Source organism: Symphodus melops (genome assembly GCF_947650265.1).
Source record: "Symphodus melops genome assembly, chromosome: 1".
Lineage (NCBI taxonomy): Eukaryota > Metazoa > Chordata > Actinopteri > Labriformes > Labridae > Symphodus > Symphodus melops.
This window is the reverse complement of record NC_136691.1, coordinates 33,703,180-33,721,148: the sequence shown is the minus strand read 5'-3', so window position 1 is coordinate 33,721,148 and position 17,969 is coordinate 33,703,180. Positions and strand designations below refer to the sequence as shown.

Genomic DNA, 17,969 nt, shown 5'->3' with positions numbered 1-17,969 from the left:
AATACAACATTATGTGTTTTCCTCTGTGGCTGCAATCATCAGGTCTTACTGAACATTAATTTGTCATATTATATTTTATTAAGCTCTCTTTACAATAAAACAATCTTATTCTGGAAAAAGAGCTCAAACTCAAATTGAAATTTAAAAATTGGAATAAGACAAGATTATAGACATTGCTTTCCAAGCCTATATTTTCTCACCCGATGAAAGAAAATTAAAAGTCTAAAAATGTATAGTTTAAAAATGTGTGGCTTAAAAAAGTTAAAAAGTTAACAGCCCGACTCCAACTAAAAACAGATGTTTTAAATGATAAATGGGCACCAGTGACATTACAGCTACTAATCACATAATCATATAAGTGCGTTGGAATGGTGCATTCGACATTTAATGGGTGTTGGACTGATGTAGTGAAGGACAAGAGGACACAATAAACATGAGATATTAAGTATTAGCTGAACTGAAGTTTGTGAGAGGCCTGTGTTTGTGATACATTCATGGACCAACTACATAAAAGACTATTGTCTCATGTTTTGTTTTCCACCTGCTGTATGACCCATATTATGTTTGCTCTTGCACATGTATTTTTATATGACTGAAATGAACAACAAAGGTCAAGTAAAACAAAGTGTTGTATTAAGGAGAAAATACTTAAAGGAGGGAATATGAATTTAAATATCTTAATGGTAACATGGTGTGTAAAAGGGCTGGCTGAGCGGAGGAGGGACCCAGAGATCCTGATGGAGCTCCTGAACAGACGTAACACATAGTCCATACGGTTCATTAGCGCTATGGCTTAAAATGATTAAAGAAACACAAATACAAATAACTAGTAGTGTATAAAATGTGCTTCATTGTCATAAATCATCAGGACTTACAAGATTTGATACAAAAAAATCACACCATCAATGTACAAAAAATGAGTGTACAAAAGGGGGTTTAAAACAGTTTAAATCACCCACATGATTTTAAAATCATCATAACAGAGATTATAATCTCATTAAATGTTCACATTGGACAGATAAAAAAAAAAAGTCCTGTGCTAAACAAACAGATCGTAAAAGTAAAGAAACCAGCTGAATGTTCACAGTAGCACAAAAAAGTTCCTCCTAAAATACAGTTTAATCTAATCTACACTTCTGTCTGCTGCTCTGACCAAACAGGCTTCATTTTCATTCTTAAAATCATTTCACTCATTTGATTCAGACCATAGACACAAAAGATATGGACGAAGCTTCAAGGACTGATAACTGAAGCTATGCAGAAATGTCTTACACATTTCTTCAACATGTATTTTTTCCTAATGGCCAGCAGGGGGCCAAGTACATGATAACATTGTCCAACTTTGATTTATTCCCTCTGTAAACATTTTCCTGTAAACAAGTTTATTTTCTCAATCTCCAGTTTGTTTCTCTAGCATGATGATCATTCAGTAAACCAACGTCTCATGTAGAGTCAAATAGACAAAACAGCAGGGGACACAAGAGACAATGAACTTTCCATAATGGTGAATATCTGCTTAAAGTTTGAACAAGAATGTGTTGTGCTGTGGACTGAACCGACCTGAGGAACCTTTGACCTTTAATCAGGAAGTTAAATTTAGTTAGAGGAGGTGGCAGGAGGTCAATACAATGGTTCCTTCAGCCTTCTTGTATTTGCTCTGAATTACATCACCAGCCCAATTTGTTTGGAGGATACTGGCTTCACTGTTTTACAACAAAAGATGAGGACAACCTCTCCATGATAACATACAGCCAATGGGCTAAATAAAGTGGCATCAATGAAGAGGCTTTAGTCTTTTTTACGTGGAGCTAATCCAGTTCGCCTCAGCTTGAAATGTGTTGCAAAGCGAGGCTAAACACCAGAATGGATTGACAGTGTTAAAACAGATATTCATGTTTATATCACCAAGTTAAAATGCTAAAGTGTTCTCCTAAAATATTATTATTATGTATAAGAGGAATACAGTAGGACACTTTATGAACATCTTGCATCAACATTAATCTAGTTTTTATTGTTCCAATAAAACATCAGCATATCTACAATCAGCGAGTATGGGTTTCCAAGAAGGAAGGCACGGTTTGTTTGGTAGAGACTTTCTCTCATTCAGTCCCATTTCTTGCTCTCTACCAATCAGAGCATGTTATGTAGCTGCATATGAAATAAAAGTGTGTTCATGTTAAACTACAGTTGTGTTCAGTTGTTGTCGTCCCAGTCTGCGACCTTGTTGTACTCTTGAATCTTCTGTTTGATATGAGACAGTTTGTTCTTCAGGTACTCACACCTTTCCCTTTTTTCCACATATGTTGGATCCTGACAAGAAAAAACAGGATAAAGGTATATTTTACCTGGTGGTGATGAAAAAGGGAAGGAGGGTCACTTAAGGTCATGGGGCACTCGAGCTGAATAAAAGAACTATGCTCAGGTCAAATAGGCAAAAACAGTTTTAACTCACATGTGGCCTTCACCCGTCTACAAACCCAATTGTTTTGCCTGCTCCACTTATACAGAAAGTGGGATTGGTTATTCTGGCGTCATGACATCACAAAGGGCAGTAAGCCCTCCCCAAGGTGGGTCACACTCTCACAGCTAGGTGCGCTGTGGAGTCTGCCTTGCGATCCCCTTCCACAGAGGGGGCGTGGCCAGATACAACTCATTTACATATTTAAAGCTACAGACACAGAAACAGCCTGTTCTGATCAGGGCTGAAATAGAGCAGTTTATAGACAAGATCAAATCCAGGATTAGAGAGGATTTAGAATAAGAAACTTCACACACATGGTTTAGGGACTTATTTAAAAAGGAGGATAATATGTGACCTTTAATCATTTCCGTAGGTTGCGTTAAGTGAAACTGGTAAGGTATTAAAAGAACAGGTTTATGTAACCGTGTGGTTTCATCCCACTTAGTTTCAGCAGGTGGATGACGGCATGCTCACATTTTTTAAGAGTGTCTCATCAGTTAATCAAGGCACAGAAAGTTCCCTTTTCTTTTACACGAAGATGATTTTATAAACCTCTGTACTCACTATGAGGAGGATTTCTGTTTTCTATGTGAGTTTAAGAAGTTTTTTAATTTAACATAGTTTTGTTTGATTTTTTTCTGTTTTTTTTTTAGTATTTTTTGTATAGTAGGCTACAACCCTGTTTCTACCAAGCGGTCCATTATGGATCAGTTCAGTTTGCTATCATAGCAGCTACTTGCTAACAGCTATCCTGCTAATAATATCAATAAAGGAGTAAAACACAACGATGGAAGACATCCAGCAATTCATCTACTTTGTCACTGACTTTGTTAGAAAATTCCATCAAAGTCTGTTCAAAGAAGGCTGTGTGCCACGAGGAAACATACAACCGATAAAAACAATCGACTGGGTATTTAAACACGGCGGGGTTGTGTTTGCCGCTGTCACACGGAAAGTGACGATTCCACCTTTTAGGGTCTGAACGATATTTTTGGCCCCCCAACGAAAGGGTCCCAAAAAGTAGGACTTTACGGATCGGTTATTTGGGAATCTTTCCCGGCTTTAGTCTATGGAAACGCCAAAAAATGTGTGCCATACCGAGACAGACCGAACTGAACCGCTCGGTGGAAACGGGGCTGTAATTAATATTTTGTTTGTAAAGGAATTGTTAGGTATCATGTTTCAGCTACAGCTTACATGCATTATTAAGTCTGGTTATGTACGCATGTTTGAGGTTTTATTTCAGGGCTGTCTTGGTCTGCCTCTCTTCTCCCTTCCATATTCCCCCTGCCATATTCTTACCAAAGCAATACAAGCTGAAAAAGCTCAAATGTAATGAACTGCTTGGTGGAAACGGGACTTTAAGACATAAGATGAGGGGACCCATGCAAGGGACAAACTGCCTGATTAACTTTACATCTGCCGCTTGATGGAGATGTCCAACGCAGGTCCCTCGGAATCAGGAAATGCACAAGAAAACAACTTTAACATCCTAAAAATGATGCATGGAATTACATAATCTTGGTAAGAGAAATTAAGGGATGGAAGTTTAGTGATTTTTTTTTTTTTAATTTAAAATAATAAACAGAAATAGCTTCTTAAGAATCAGATAATATTAAGATTTATACTTACAGCTTTCTTTCTTTGATATTCCATAAAAAGGCCTTTAATCCGCTCCTTCTCCTGAAACAAAGTCAGCATGTTAGAGGGCTGAGTGTGTGTGTGTGTGTGTGTGTGTGTGTGTGTGTGTGTGTGTGTGTGTGCGTGTGTGTGTGTGTGTGTAGGTGTGTGTGTACCATCTGACTGGAGGGCTGAGCGGCGAGGTTCTGCAGCATCTCGTCCATCTCCTCAAACTTCTTGCTCATAGCCTGGACCTCGGCGTGAAGCTCCTTGTACTCAGCGTACTGGTCGTTGAACACGGCTCTGTACTGGTCCCTCTGCTCGTCTGAGCGTATAGCGCGGTACTTACTGTGAAAACATGACAGCTGCTGACTTCTCTTTAGATTTAGATTACCAACCAATCTCGTTAGATTATACTGTATATTTTTAAAGAATTATTTTAGCCCATAATTTGGAAAGGACGTGGATATAGTGTAGAAAAACAGAGAGTCGGGATACACAATAGAGACAGGTCGGACTCGAACCCAGGTCGTCCTTTTAAAAAACTACTTTTTGCTGTTATTCATACTGTGCATCTTTAGATTATTTTACAATCTCTACCTACATACAAATCTTCAGATCTTCAGGACAGGAAGTGTTCTGGATTACTTTTGTAGTCTGAGCTGTGAGATATCAGCATGCAAGTACTGCTAACGATCTTTTCTAGATTAAACATTTAAACCTGACAGTCAAGCTTTCTGTATGCTGTGTATTAAGGGTTTAGATTTCAACGCATGACCGACCTCCATTCAACAAACAAACGTTTGCTTACTTCTCTAAGAATGGACCTGACAAAGCTTGATATCTGTTATTTCAACGAACTTCAGACTCATGAATGGAACTAGATCTCAAGAAAATCTATTTTCTTTTGTGGGTTCATGCCAGTGAAGCCTTTGTATAACTGACATCTAAATTGGGGGATAATATGGACCAAGAAATAACAGAATTTATGTTGCAGATATTTTTAGAAAATTAACTAAAATACAAAAAAAATAAATAACACTACAGGTTGGCTTAGCCTGAACTACCAAGACATTGGCATCTGTTCTTTTTCTCATAGTTTAACCTTTTTTTTTTTTGTTTAATGGAAAGCTTGAATTATGCACAATAGTGATAAAATTACTGGTTTTCTGATTCGAGTTTGGAGGCTTTGAACAGCTGTCTTTAGTTAATAAAACATCTCTCCAAAACCATAATCTCAAACTCTGTTAGGACACTCTTTATAATAATGGTAATCAATAATGGTGTCAGACAATTAAATTAACAATCTGAGCTGACATAGGCCCACAAAGATTTCTTCACAAGTCTTCTCTAGGTGAAACACAAGTCACAGAAAGTGTTAAGAGCCAAACTCAAGGAAGTCAACAGTGTCTCAACTGCCTGTCAATGCAGGAATGTGGATGTGTGGACGTCTGTGGCCAACAAAGCTGCAATGAGTTTACAAGATTGTCGCAGAAGTACAAACAAAAAGCAGTCGAGACTCTCTGCTGGTGGCGCTCAGTGTTACACCTACATGCTAACCATCACCAGTGTGGTTATCTTGAAGTCAGACAACACTGTTGGGATCTTAAATAAACAGACCTTAAATCACAGGTCCGTGATGAGTGAGGAGAATTTATGAATGAAAAATAAACATATTTAAGAAGATGATCTTGAAAGTAAAACTCACTCCACATAGTCGGCTATGACGACAGGTTTGGGGATGTGTCCAGCGGGGATGTGACCTCGAAGGATCTCTGGCGCCATCAGGGGAACGGCTATAGAGCTGTTAGCGTCGTCCATGATGTCAGGCTGGATTGTGGGGAGAGGAGTCTGCTCTGAGAGCCTGGAGGAGCCTGGACCCAGCTGTGTTACATCCATAAATACATATTATCAGTCCATGTACACAGTATTCAATTTTCAATTTCAGTAGGACTGTCACGATGACAGAAGTATAAACTCTTATATGGTACTAGTAAACATCAATCTATATCGACACTTATTTGGAGACCAAAGCTACAAAAATACCAATAACATTAGGTGAAGTCAAATCACAAAAATTCCAGACTGTCTCAACTGCACAAACAGGAGGCCGCACTTTGAAGTGCGCTCTCCCTTTCTCTGCTGCATCTTTTGGTTAAAATACGACAGAAGTTTGTTTCATTTTGTAGCTTTTGAAACTATCATTTAAACAACTAAGACTATTGTTTTAAAACATGTGGTATCCAGAAGCATCAAAGTAATACTGACAACCTAAGTCTACAGTCATGTTTGAAAGGGATACTTACTATGGACAGAGGCACCGACGATCCAATAGTTTTCATCTGTTGAGAAGCAGCAAGTTAAACTTCAAGCAATGAAATCATTTTTAATTACTGACTGTTTGGTTGTTAAAACATTAAAAAATCTTCTGAAATGTGAAAGAGAAAAGTCTAAATCATCGACATAGAGACCTGATTTAACCATCTAACTACCTTTAGACGCATTAACAGCATAACTTTAAATTTCTCAGAACTATGAGTCCAAGGACCTACAAAGAATTAAATGTTTCCCTTTCACCAAGTTTCTTCTGCAGGAAATGTTTTTTATTTTATTTTATTGATTGGAGACTGAAGCTGCAGACTTTATTCTCCATGAATTTCTAACGGCCCGAAGAGCAGACGTCATGAATCCCTCCGTCTCAGCTGTCTGAGGCTCTTACGGGCATGGTCGTCGTGAGAACCTCTGAATCTGTGTTTCTGGCCTCGCAGGGGTTTTATTTTAGCTTTTCACTTTTTAAAATCTGCAGAGTAAACTCAGTGTTTCTGTTTTGTTTCTTCTGTGCTTCAACATATCCCTGGTGTTACAGATGAATGGGCAGACAGGTGGACCGGGTTTATTTGAGTTTTTATTCGAAACTAAAAACGCTGACTCGTGACCATGAGGTGTCGCTTCATGATGTAATCAGTTTTGTAATTCGTGGAAAAAAGATTTAGGTTTAGTGAAGGTCAATGCGTAAAGATGCAAACAGCTGATTTAATTGCCTGATCTTTCATTATTCATCTTAAGATCTCGAGCATCACCAACCAAGGATAACATTACAGTCATCACCAGAGGCAGCTGGTGAACACAGACAGACCGGGATGTATCTTAGTTCATTAGCCTGATGCTAAGACACTAATGGAAGTTGCCATAAACAGACATCATGAGGTGATAATTGTAACTATGAACAAATTATCTTCCTGAACAATTTCAGTAAAACAGATGTTTTTTTTAAGTTAAGAGATGCTGAGTCAGTTTCTTTTCATCTCCACAGTCTGTAACCCTACAGTTGGTGAAAAGCCTTGGGGCTGAATGAATTTAGACCAAATGATCAGCAAATCAACAGGTGTGGCCATGACACCTGCCAATCATTTACACTTCAGAGGTGAATGTGAGATAATTTCAACAGTGCTTGGGCTGTAAAAAATAAGAACAATTGGAGATGCCAGGTTTTTTCTGTAACTATTAGGTTTGCTTGCTACTCAATTTAAAACAATCTGCTTACATCACTACAGCCTTCAAGCAGTCGACTGGAGCGCTTCAAAAGTTTCATCAACCCAAAACGTAAAACTAGGAACCAGGTATAAACATACCAGAGTTCCCCTTCCAGAAAGGAGAGGTAGGGAGCAGAGGAATATAAAGAAAGAAGTGTGTGTTTCAGACCTCCTGTGCGAGCGCCTCCTTCCTCATCCTGGACGCCTCGTGCCTCCACAGCTTCAGACACACGACTGCACTGATGAAGTACAGCACCATGTTGATGAAGATGAAGACCATGGCCGCAGTCTGTCCAGCCTCAGTGCGACAGAACGCTCCGTTCACTCCGTTGTTGAAGACGGGCATGTTGCAGAGCCCCCCTCGGGTGGTGTCCCTCACATACACGATCCCTGCAGACAGGTAGAGCACTGCCAGCACCAGGTTGATGGCGCACTCTGTGAACGGCCACCAGGAGGAGTCCAGCAGGATTGCTCTGTAGTACATGCTCATTCCCAGAACTACCAGTATGACGGTTACAATCCACGCCAGACCAGCCACCACCAGTACAAACGGAGTCTTAGGGCCTGTGTAGTACCCGCCCCCGGATCCATATGCTCCAGCTCCTCCACCCAGTCCTCCAAACAGCTGGGGCTGAGAGTAGCCGTACATATTGAACCACTCATTGTCCTTATGAATGTAGGCACAGACGCAGGCGAACACAGCAGCTCCCAGAATCAGCTGCACGCAGCCCAGGATCCTCAGAAGCCCCGCCCATGACTTCATGTAGGCGTAGCGCATGTGGTACTCCTCCACCCTCTCATGGTAGGTGAGGGCTGACAGGTTGGTGGGCACGGCAGAGGCAGAGTCGTTTGCTTCGGCTCCCAGACGTAGGCCGTCCCTGCAGGAGCCCGGGAGGGATGGAGAGGGCGGCGCAGAGTGGGGAGGGGAACAGGGCACTCCTGCTGTTGTTTGACAGGGGGCGCTCTTCCTGGAGGAAGGGGTGGGGGAGTCAGGGGCAGATGAAGGGGGGATGGACCAGCCCTTGGTGGCGCTGTTCCCACTGTTCCCACGGAAGAAGTTCTTGACAGAGTCGGGGATGAAGCGGCGGACAGGCTTGATGTCCATGGCATCAATGTCACTCTCCGCTTGCTGGTCATCACTCTGGGGATAGAAGGAGACAGGACCTACAGCGGGATCATCAGGTAGAGGGGGAGGGGGGAGGGGGTCCAAGCTGACAGCAGGGAGTGGGGCGTGTGAAAGCATAGGGGGCGGAGGAAAGTCCTGGTCCCTCCATAAGGAGCCTTCGGGAACCTGGTCATAGATTGGGTACTCCCTCACCCGGTCAAACCTGGAAGCTCCGCCTCCTGAAGACATCTGGACCCAGGCTTTGTGACACTACAGAGAGAAACAGGATCAAAGTTAAAGATTGTAATGCCTAAAACAGCAAATAGATGGAGACAATGTAGCATTGAAGGACAATTAGCATTTATTCAGTACTTCCGTAGTTTAAAACATCAGATGGTACTTCCCAGAGTAAATGGGCAAGCTGTGAGCAGGTGAGTTTTCTTCTAAAATGTTGTCTTAAAACAATTAATATAGAAGAAAATTGTTTTTTTCTAAAGAGAAGTGTATTTACTTCAAATGATTTTTATTAGTTCGGAAAATAATTTTGAAGCAAATTACTCATTTTAAGGTATTGATTTTTTTTTAGTCTAGTAATCCAAGTTACCAAATCTTCATTTTAACAATAAAATAACTTAAAGTGAGATACTATGATGACAATCAAGTTAACCAGTCATTTAAGAAAGTCTCAAAATATTATCGAAGCTGCACTGTGTAAATCTGAAATTAGATAGTTGGAGAAATTGAACAACTCCTTACTATATTTTTCTGTACTAAATTTGTCTGCACTCAAACAGTGTTAAAGGGAACAAATGTTACTCTGAGGTCAATCTGAGTAAAGAGTTATGAACATACAGAATCTGTAGGTCACCTTTCTTCCACTTTCACATTTCTCTACCGCATAACACCATAATGAACCTTTTACATGTTTTTCATCACAGGCCAAAATCAGCTTTGATTTCTTCCAAATCTCACGTTTACACACAGGTATAAAAGTCCTGAAACGTTATCATCCATCCATTCTTAGCATCTTAGCATTGACAGAAAACAGGTGTATCTACTGACACTCCCATGGGGCCTAAAAAAACCACCGCCGGTAAAAAAAAAAGAAAAAAAAAAGTTGGTGAAATAAATTAAACAAAGCGCTACAGTTATTATTAACAAACACAACCGAGGCTGATAGTCTGGTCCTTCTTTTTAATGAGTTAACATCTTTATTGGTGTCATTAAAAGTTTAAAAGACGAAAAGTTGATTCTGATGATTGCTTACCTGCAGGTGACTCTTCGTCTGTTTCTGTGTTTCTACATCCTGACGGTTTGTCTGTTTGTCCTCACTCTCACACTGACCTCAGGTCAGACAACAAGAAGCACTGCAGGTGAGCACATAAGAAAACTACAGATCTGAGAGCAGTGAAGCCTCCATGTAGGTGAAACTCACCTGTCCAGTCCGACCTGCCTCACGATGCGTTCAGGGACTCTCTCCATCCTCGGAGCTTTCGCTTTCCGGTTTCTGTTGAACTTTACACTTCTCTAACTCTGTTTTTTTTCTGCTGGTCTAAAGGCTAATTGTGGTTTATGTCTCAGAATTCTACACAGGCCTATTATCAAAGGTATTCAGCTAAATATACAGCACTTGACATAGGTTATTGTGTTTGAACCTATTATTCTGAATCAGGGTCAATGGGTTAGTTAGAGCACAACAGCTGGTAACTTAAATAAACCCACACTGGAGGAATGACACTTGATCTGCAGGTTCCCTCAATGTGCCCACAATGAAACATGTTGACTGTATAGCACCAAGTTATGGCCTGTCATACAGCTCTTATCATTCTTCACACACGCAATTATTAAATTGCATGTATGCATATTTTTATTTAGTGTATTTCAAGTGATTGTTGGCAGTTATCATCATAGTCATTTTTTTCCGCGTTTATACCTATCATTTAAAGATTACAATTAACAACTTTTATTTCAATAGACCTATAAAAGTGAGTATAACTGAGTTTCTCTCTCTAAAAAAAAACAAATACAAGCATCTCACAATAATGAAAACAATCTAAAAAACAAAAATCCATGAGGCTAAGAGATTTCAAACGGTGAAATAAAAATCTCAACATGATTACATTTTATTTCCAATTTTTATAAGACACTTAAAGTATTATATTGGTATCGGACATTTCAAATATTTATAGCAACATTTAAATTCATGACTAAGTATCTCATAAAGATGAAACCATTTTGTAAAATAAAATATTCCCTTAAAATATTGAATAAATGTAAAAAGCATTTATTTTCCTGAGAACCTTATGCACACATTTAAATTGATGCAATCCAGAATATTTCTTATTTTAATAAGAATGTGTGTGTTTTTTTGTTGTTGTTTTTTTAATGTGTTCAGGTTGAGCTTACTTTCCAAATCTAAATCCCTGGTACAGTTTGGACATAGATTAGATAGGTTTGCAGGAAAAGTCCTGCTTTTCTTTCATCAATCACTGTCTGATGTCGGGGTCTAAGCTTATCTTTGTAAACAAGGGATTCAATGAAAACATTATAAAGTAAACATTAATGAACATCTTCATGCCTGCCATTATTATTGGAGGTGTTGATATTCTGTGAACATTTCTCCTACAATGATACCAACTCTTTATTTTAACAAGGTTTTGGCAGGTGTTTCATTATTGTTTACATATTAGGCCTATGTTCGACATATTCATGATTCGTCACATTGGCCAAAAGGAGTTTTCATTTGCTCCACACGTTTACTGACACCTCATACTTTGCTGCTTCATACCATGTGGGCTTCACAATTTAATTTATTTGTCTGCAATGCTGCTGTACTAATTGTGAAAGGCGGATTAAAATGCGTTTGTATCTTTATTTATAATTACAGTAGCTTATGGCTGTTATAATTATAACAATGTACAATATAAATTACAGATGGACCATCACTTCCTGCTTTCCACAACTGTACTTCGACCAATCACATGTTGACATTTATTTCCGTGTTTTAGGACTTGTCAGGCTGTGATTGGCTGAGAGCGACAGTCGTGTTTGAAAGTGACTGAATCATCGTGTCAGTATCCGAGGAGGACAGAGAGACACAAAGATGGAGATAATTCACGCGGTGCACATGTTAGTGAAGTCCGTGTTGTTAGTGCTGCTGTGGAGTCAGTGTGAGGGGAGAGACTCGGAGCTCAGCTATGTGACCTGCGGCTCGCTCGTCAAACTCATCAACACCAGACACAACGTCCGCCTGCACTCCCACGACGTCAAATACGGCTCAGGTGAGTTCAAGAAGACCCCCCGGGGACCCTCACTCACACACAGACATGTCTGATTAATAAGCATGCAAAAGTGACTGAAGGGAGCAGGGTGTGTTTGTCTCCAGCTCCTGCATGTCTTGGTTTATTGGAGAAGAGATGACAGGTGAGCAGGTGAACAAACCTCGAAAAGTGGACAATTTAAAGCAGAAGAAACATTATTCTTCTCAGCCGAAATGAAGAAAAGGTTCCTCTTTTGTAATATAATTTAAAATATGTATCTTAGATTATTCTGCCTTGAGTCGTCAAGCAGAAAAATAAATAATTGTGAGATCCGTGGAGGTGGTTCTGCACACATCAGGTGCAGGATGTGAGTTCATATGTGAGCCGATTTTTAGCTTTTTTTCCTGTATTTGTTCGTATTATAACATAAACCAAATATCATCAGCTTGGGCATTAAATGAAATGCATTACTTTCTTGTTATATTGTATTAAATACCGGTGTCAAAACGTCTGAAATATAAACTCCTCTACGTCCGGTCAAAATTTCAAAGTAAAGGGCTTTAGAGAGGACACGTGTACTTCACACACTAAAACGACAACATGCAAGCTGTCATACAATGAAATAATCACAATTCAGCTAAAGTAATACAGTTTTGTTTGTTTTTTTGTCCTCAAAAAAGATTTTCCAGTAGTCCTAACAACATTTTTTTTATTAGATTAGATGTTTTTGCCATTTGCATAGCTCCAAGACTGTTCAGGTATATCTAATTTTTTCCACATTTCTCCCATCATCAGCTCTCCAAACAAGTTAAAAGTGTATAAAAAATAGAATAGCATCATAAACATGAGAGTAGAAAACATAAACAAGTTGTAATCACAACTAAAAAAGCAATAATAAACCGTACAGGTAACTATACACTCGTTTTGATGATGAATGAAATGAAAATGTTTTTTTCTTTTGTCCTGCAAATTTCAGTGCATCTCTTACATCTGCGCCTAATATAATTGGACACACATTTTTTTTCACATTATATTATTGCACATTTTTGCTATGGTTAGTAAGGTTTGTATTTCACTGTGAAATGATCAGCTGTCAAATTCTGAGTCCAAATTAGAAGGAATTCTTTGGGGGAGCTTTGGATAGGAAACCAGGTAGAGAGAGAACCAAAGGTCAGACTTGAACCTAGGACAGCCGCTTGAAGGACTAGATACTCTTTACATGGGGGACAACTTAACAGTTGGGCCATTTTCAAAAAATTATTTAGTGTATGTGGTAAACAGCCATAACCATTAAATGATCTCACCATTAAATGTGTTAATGCAGAATAAACTTGCTGCTTTATGAATTATATTGACTGTTGATCAGGATTTTAGAAAATTTGAACGACTCACAACTGAAGAGAGACTCTGATCTGCACAGGGATTGTTGACAGTGGAAAATTAATCACGTTAAATTTATTGAAGAAAGCAACCTGTGAAATGACTGCAGGGTCAGATTGGTGCACAGTCTTCATAGAAAAGAAATATTTCCATTCCAATAGTTCGCTGGGCAAGATTTTTGTAGTCAGAGATTTTTTCATTTTGCATTTCAATCACTACAATAATAAGGTTCAAGGTTCAAGGTTCTTTATTTGTCAAACCTCGAACCTTGAACTTAAACATTATTACATGACAGTGACTATGAAGTAATGTTGATCCAGTGACAATTGATCAGATTTAGTTCTTCCTTTTCCTCTCTCAGGTGTGTAATCACAGTCTTTGGTTTCGTGAGATACGTTACGTTTTTTCTGTCTCACGTCTCTACACTGCTTTATTGAGCTTTATTTTGAAAGGATCATCCCTGCCTGTACTGCATTGCTGGCTGACCCTAGTTGTTCTAGAAATTTGACACTTATTGTCAGAGGCGTGCTGGTCTGATTGTATCTCTCTAAACAGCTGCAAAAATCACTCACACACACACACACACACACCTACACACACACACGCACACACACACGCATGCACATGAAATGGAGTATTGATTTTCAAAAGAGTCTGAAAGTGATACAGGAAGTGTGAAATGTATATTTAGCCTTTCAAAAAGTGATAGTTTAGTAAAAATCTGAAAATAATCCCTGAAAACTAAAACTTAAAAACTTTCAAACGTTTCATTTTGATGATAAATAATAAATTCCGGTTCTGCTGAAGTGGGAAGATTGGACAGTGATCCTCCGTAGCACAAGCCTGTTAACTGTTTTATATAGTTTCAGTTAGTTTCATGTTGACCACTTCTGTCAGCTTTGTGCCGTCATATCTGATCTGAGTGCTGTCAGCCCAGAGGTTTTCCTGCTGCAGCTCTCCTGACACCTCACAGCTGCTCACCTTAGCTTACAGAGTGCACCAACATGAATTCAGTGTCAGGGCGACGATGATGAAAAAGGCTTTGTCCCTCAGTGACAACAAAAATATAAGTGACTAATTAAAGGTAAAACAGGCACAATGTCTCTGTTAGCTCACAGTCATCTGTTTTTAATCTCATCTCATTTCATCCACCGTAGTTATAACTCCTCAACTTCACGCAATTCAATAAATAAACTTTCTCCAATGTACCAGTGAGCTGTTTTAACTCAATCATTAAAGCAACTTTTTGAACTCTAAAGTATCTTTTTGCATGTTGTAAAACCTTGATTATCATTACGTTTATTCTAAACTCATATATTCAACATCTCTAATCCTAAATGATCCCCATCAAATCTGTCGACCCGGTTTACAATCAAGTTTTAAATTGAAAAAAAAAAAGCAATAGCACAGTCAGTTAGTTTCCAAGACAAACAAATGTGGGACTTTTTATCCAAAATATTCTGTAACTCTTGACACCGATGACATTCACATCAAGTGTGTGTGTGTGTGTGTGTGGTTAGGCAGCGGGCAGCAGTCTGTTACTGGCGTGGAGAATGCTGACGACGCAAACAGCTACTGGCAGATTCGGGGGAAGCCAAACCGCCCATGTCAGCGAGGAGTCGCCATAAAGTGTGGTGAGGCCATCCGGATCACGCACATGAAGACGGGCCGAAACCTGCACTCCCACCGCTTCAACTCACCGCTGTCCAACAACCAGGTCAGTCTTTAACCACGTCACACAACACGGCTGTAAAACTGTGAAGACTGAGCAGACTACAGTTTATCACGCTGTGATGCAGTGACTTTTAAACCACACATACACGCTGCATATCAACTACAGCTTCTTTATTGATCCACCAGCTCAACCAGATCCACAACTTGACTGTAACTGCACTGTTGCTAAGCAACCCAACCATACTCTGCACTCTGCTCTGTTAGTTTCCATGGTTACGGACCAGCACTGGGTTGCAGCAGCGATGCAGAAGTTTAAAAGTAGCCTGGTTTGAATGTAACTTCTACAGCTAACATTCGAGACGTTGTACCAGCAGAGACGGCTCCAACAAAGGCAGAAGATACACGCAGCTCCTCGGAGGTGTGAAGTCGATACGGTTGTCATGGTGATGGTTTTGAACGGTAGGATAACTTTGAGGATGAGGAGGGTTACAGTCCTGTCGTGTGTTCACTGTAATAGATGACATGAAGGACTTTTATTTTACTCCTGCTGCTTTTTTTATTTTCAATAAACAAAGACGATTCTTCTGTCCAATAACAGAGTGCTGCTAAATCACCTGCTGTTGTAGTTGATGACTTCACCACTAGATGTCGCTGTTGTTACTTGACTCTAGCTGTAGATTAAAGGCTGCAGGCTTGGTCACATGTAAGTTTGTTTGTGAATTAGCTTAAATGTTCAGTTCAGTGAAGGGTGTTTGACCTTTGGGAAGAGGTCGGTGAATATGGTTGAATGAGTTTCTGGGGCCTGAGGGTGAATGGCTCCGAGTGTGAGGGTGCTCTAACTCAAAGGGAGCCAGTGCAGAGGTTTCATGAGTATTTTTTATTTTTTTTTAACCTCTGTTCTTCTCCTTCCTCTCACCCTGTGGTCTGCAGGAGGTCAGCGCCTTCGGAGAGAACGGAGAGGGCGATGACCTGGACGTGTGGGCGGTGCAGTGTGACAACGACCACTGGGAGCGGGAAGAGGCCGTGCGTTTCAAACACGTGGGCACCGACGTCTACCTGAGTGTGACAGGCGAGCAGTACGGACACCCGATCCGAGGTCAGCGCGAGGTGCACGGCATGAAATCAGCCAACCAGAACAACTGGTGGCGCTCCATGGAGGGCGTGTTCATCCAGCCCAGCCAGGAGCCCCTGCGCCACGACGAGCTCTGACCTCATCACTCGGAGACACGTGACTGCTCTTGTGGGGATTTAACAGCTCACCTGGACCAAATGATTTAAGATATAAGGCTGACGACTGATCGCTGTACATGTGAGGAACTCAGTGTGATCAGGGACACTTTAACTGAGATGATCCGTCAGACCCTTCTCACTCCCAACACGTCAAATATGGCTGTTTCGTCGCACTCCCCACGCTTAAAAACACGACTGTAGGTTTTCCCTTCTAGTTTTATGTCTTTGTGTTGCTGTGAAAATTAGGTAACTTCAGGTTGGAGGGGATGGATGAATCAAACACAGGACTTTCACCCAGGATGTTCGTTTCCCGTCTGAAAACAACCATCAATGTTTTTTTTCTTTTAAAGTTGACACAAACATGACCATCAGGACTAAACCCCTTCTTTGTAATAATAATCTAATAAAAACAATAAATGGGAATTTCTTTTTCTCAGAAAGTTTTTTTTTTTTTTTTTAAGTGTGTGGGGCGCAGATAGTCTAGCAGTTAGGTCGCACCCCATGTACGAATGTGTAGTGCGCCAAGCGGGCAGCCTAAGTTCAAGTCCTACCCGTGGGTTCTTTCCGGCATCTGCACTCTCCTGATCTCCTGCTCTGTCCCGTCTAACATCAAGGCAAAAGGTCCATTTTTAAAAAAAAAAAAAAAAAAAAAAAAAAAAGTCTAATGTGGAGCTTAACTATTTCTTTAAAAAAACTTTACTGACTTTCTCTACTTGACATGTTAGCATTGTAGCAACAGAAACAAATAAGGGACCAATGAAAAATATGTTTTTCTGTAGTTCTTCTTTGAGAGGTTTGTGTTTCAATACAAAGAACAGATTTAGCTTTTTTTTTGTGTTTACATTTCAACTCCCACATAAAAGGTGTTGTGATAATGACAAACTGGTTAGGAAACGAGTGGTGGGTTTGTCAGACTGGAGTTTATTTTCATTTTTAAACAACCAAATATTCTTTATTAAAGTCAATGTTGGGTAGAATAGCCTTGATTGACAGATTAATTTAAGAGCATGGGCAAAACATTTCTAATGGTCCATGACTGTGAGTGTTTCCCGATTATAACATTGCTGTTGATGGGGACCAAATCCCTGCGCTACCACTGCTGTCTGCTGCTCACTTTCTGTCCAGCAGGGGGCAACATATGATCAAGACATACACAATGGTGCAGGGTATTAGGGTATTTCCCACAACCCCATGATATGATACACATCTTGATATGCAATGAGTTTGGATAATAGACCATGTCTTACAAAGAACACTACAGTTCTTTATTGTTGAGAATAACAGCAGAGCATTATGATCCCTCACCTTAAAACATAACACTCTGGCCTAATGGTCCAAAAAAAGTATTTACATTTCAATATAGGAAATAAAAAATGTAAGAAATGACATTTCAGGGCCTAAAAATGTTGCTAATAATTGAAGGGTGAAACAAAGGGGGACTTTGTTTCACTTTGTTAGTTACAGCTTTATATAAAGTTAACATAACCTAATGTAGCCTCGTTGATTAAAGGGGAGGGAGGAATATTTGCAACATTTCTTGCATTCACTCAGAGACTATTTGAACCAGAACATTTCTGCATAAAAAAATCTTTTAGCAGTTTGCAAACGACACCAAACATTTACAAATGATCAGATACTGTTATCGATGTATTTATGAAAGAAGAAGTCAGATGTTGAAACTGACCCAGACTCTGTTTTGACACTGA

General features: G+C 39.8%; 2 protein-coding genes across 4 annotated transcripts; one reads left to right on the top strand and one right to left on the bottom strand.

Moving 5' to 3' along the window:
• Nucleotides 1–1,990: 1,990 nt before the first annotated feature.
• On the bottom strand, nucleotides 1,991–10,270 carry marveld2b (MARVEL domain containing 2b). Of its 3 annotated transcripts, XM_079347583.1 has the most exons (8): nucleotides 10,155–10,269; nucleotides 9,987–10,058; nucleotides 7,784–8,989; nucleotides 6,388–6,423; nucleotides 5,790–5,965; nucleotides 4,258–4,429; nucleotides 4,094–4,144; nucleotides 1,991–2,310 (listed from the first exon to the last, which is right to left on the bottom strand). In XM_079347583.1, exons 3-8 carry the CDS (start codon nucleotides 8,966–8,968, stop codon nucleotides 2,194–2,196), a joined length of 1,737 nt encoding a protein of 578 aa, XP_079203709.1. In that variant the 5' UTR covers nucleotides 8,969–8,989; nucleotides 9,987–10,058; nucleotides 10,155–10,269; the 3' UTR covers nucleotides 1,991–2,193. The 3 variants fall into 3 exon arrangements, with proteins under 3 accessions (XP_079203709.1, XP_079203710.1, XP_079203711.1); XM_079347584.1 differs by lacking the exon at nucleotides 9,987–10,058 and having other exon boundaries at nucleotides 10,155–10,270; XM_079347585.1 differs by lacking the exons at nucleotides 9,987–10,058; nucleotides 10,155–10,269 and adding an exon at nucleotides 9,588–9,927.
• Nucleotides 10,003–16,686, top strand: sdf2l1 (stromal cell-derived factor 2-like 1). Its single transcript, XM_079347699.1, has 4 exons — nucleotides 10,003–10,092; nucleotides 11,728–12,000; nucleotides 14,880–15,076; nucleotides 15,964–16,686. Exons 2-4 carry the CDS (start codon nucleotides 11,823–11,825, stop codon nucleotides 16,240–16,242), a joined length of 654 nt encoding a protein of 217 aa, XP_079203825.1. The 5' UTR covers nucleotides 10,003–10,092; nucleotides 11,728–11,822; the 3' UTR covers nucleotides 16,243–16,686.
• Nucleotides 16,687–17,969: the final 1,283 nt, after the last annotated feature.

What these genes read in the sequence shown, in the direction of transcription:
- marveld2b (XM_079347584.1), bottom strand. Translation starts at nt 8,968, where the DNA reads ATGTCTTCAGGAGGCGGAGCTTCCAGGTTTGACCGGGTGAGGGAGTAC. An exon ending in AGGAGGCGCTCGCACAGGAG is followed by an intron (nt 6,424 to 7,783) that starts GTCTGAAACACA and finishes GCTTCTCAACAG; the next exon opens with ATGAAAACTATTGGATCGTC. An exon ending in CGTCGGTGCCTCTGTCCATA is followed by an intron (nt 5,966 to 6,387) that starts GTAAGTATCCCT and finishes GATGTAACACAG; the next exon opens with CTGGGTCCAGGCTCCTCCAG.
- sdf2l1 (XM_079347699.1), top strand. Translation starts at nt 11,823, where the DNA reads ATGGAGATAATTCACGCGGTGCACATGTTAGTGAAGTCCGTGTTGTTA. An exon ending in CGACGTCAAATACGGCTCAG is followed by an intron (nt 12,001 to 14,879) that starts GTGAGTTCAAGA and finishes GTGTGTGGTTAG; the next exon opens with GCAGCGGGCAGCAGTCTGTT. An exon ending in CACCGCTGTCCAACAACCAG is followed by an intron (nt 15,077 to 15,963) that starts GTCAGTCTTTAA and finishes TGTGGTCTGCAG; the next exon opens with GAGGTCAGCGCCTTCGGAGA.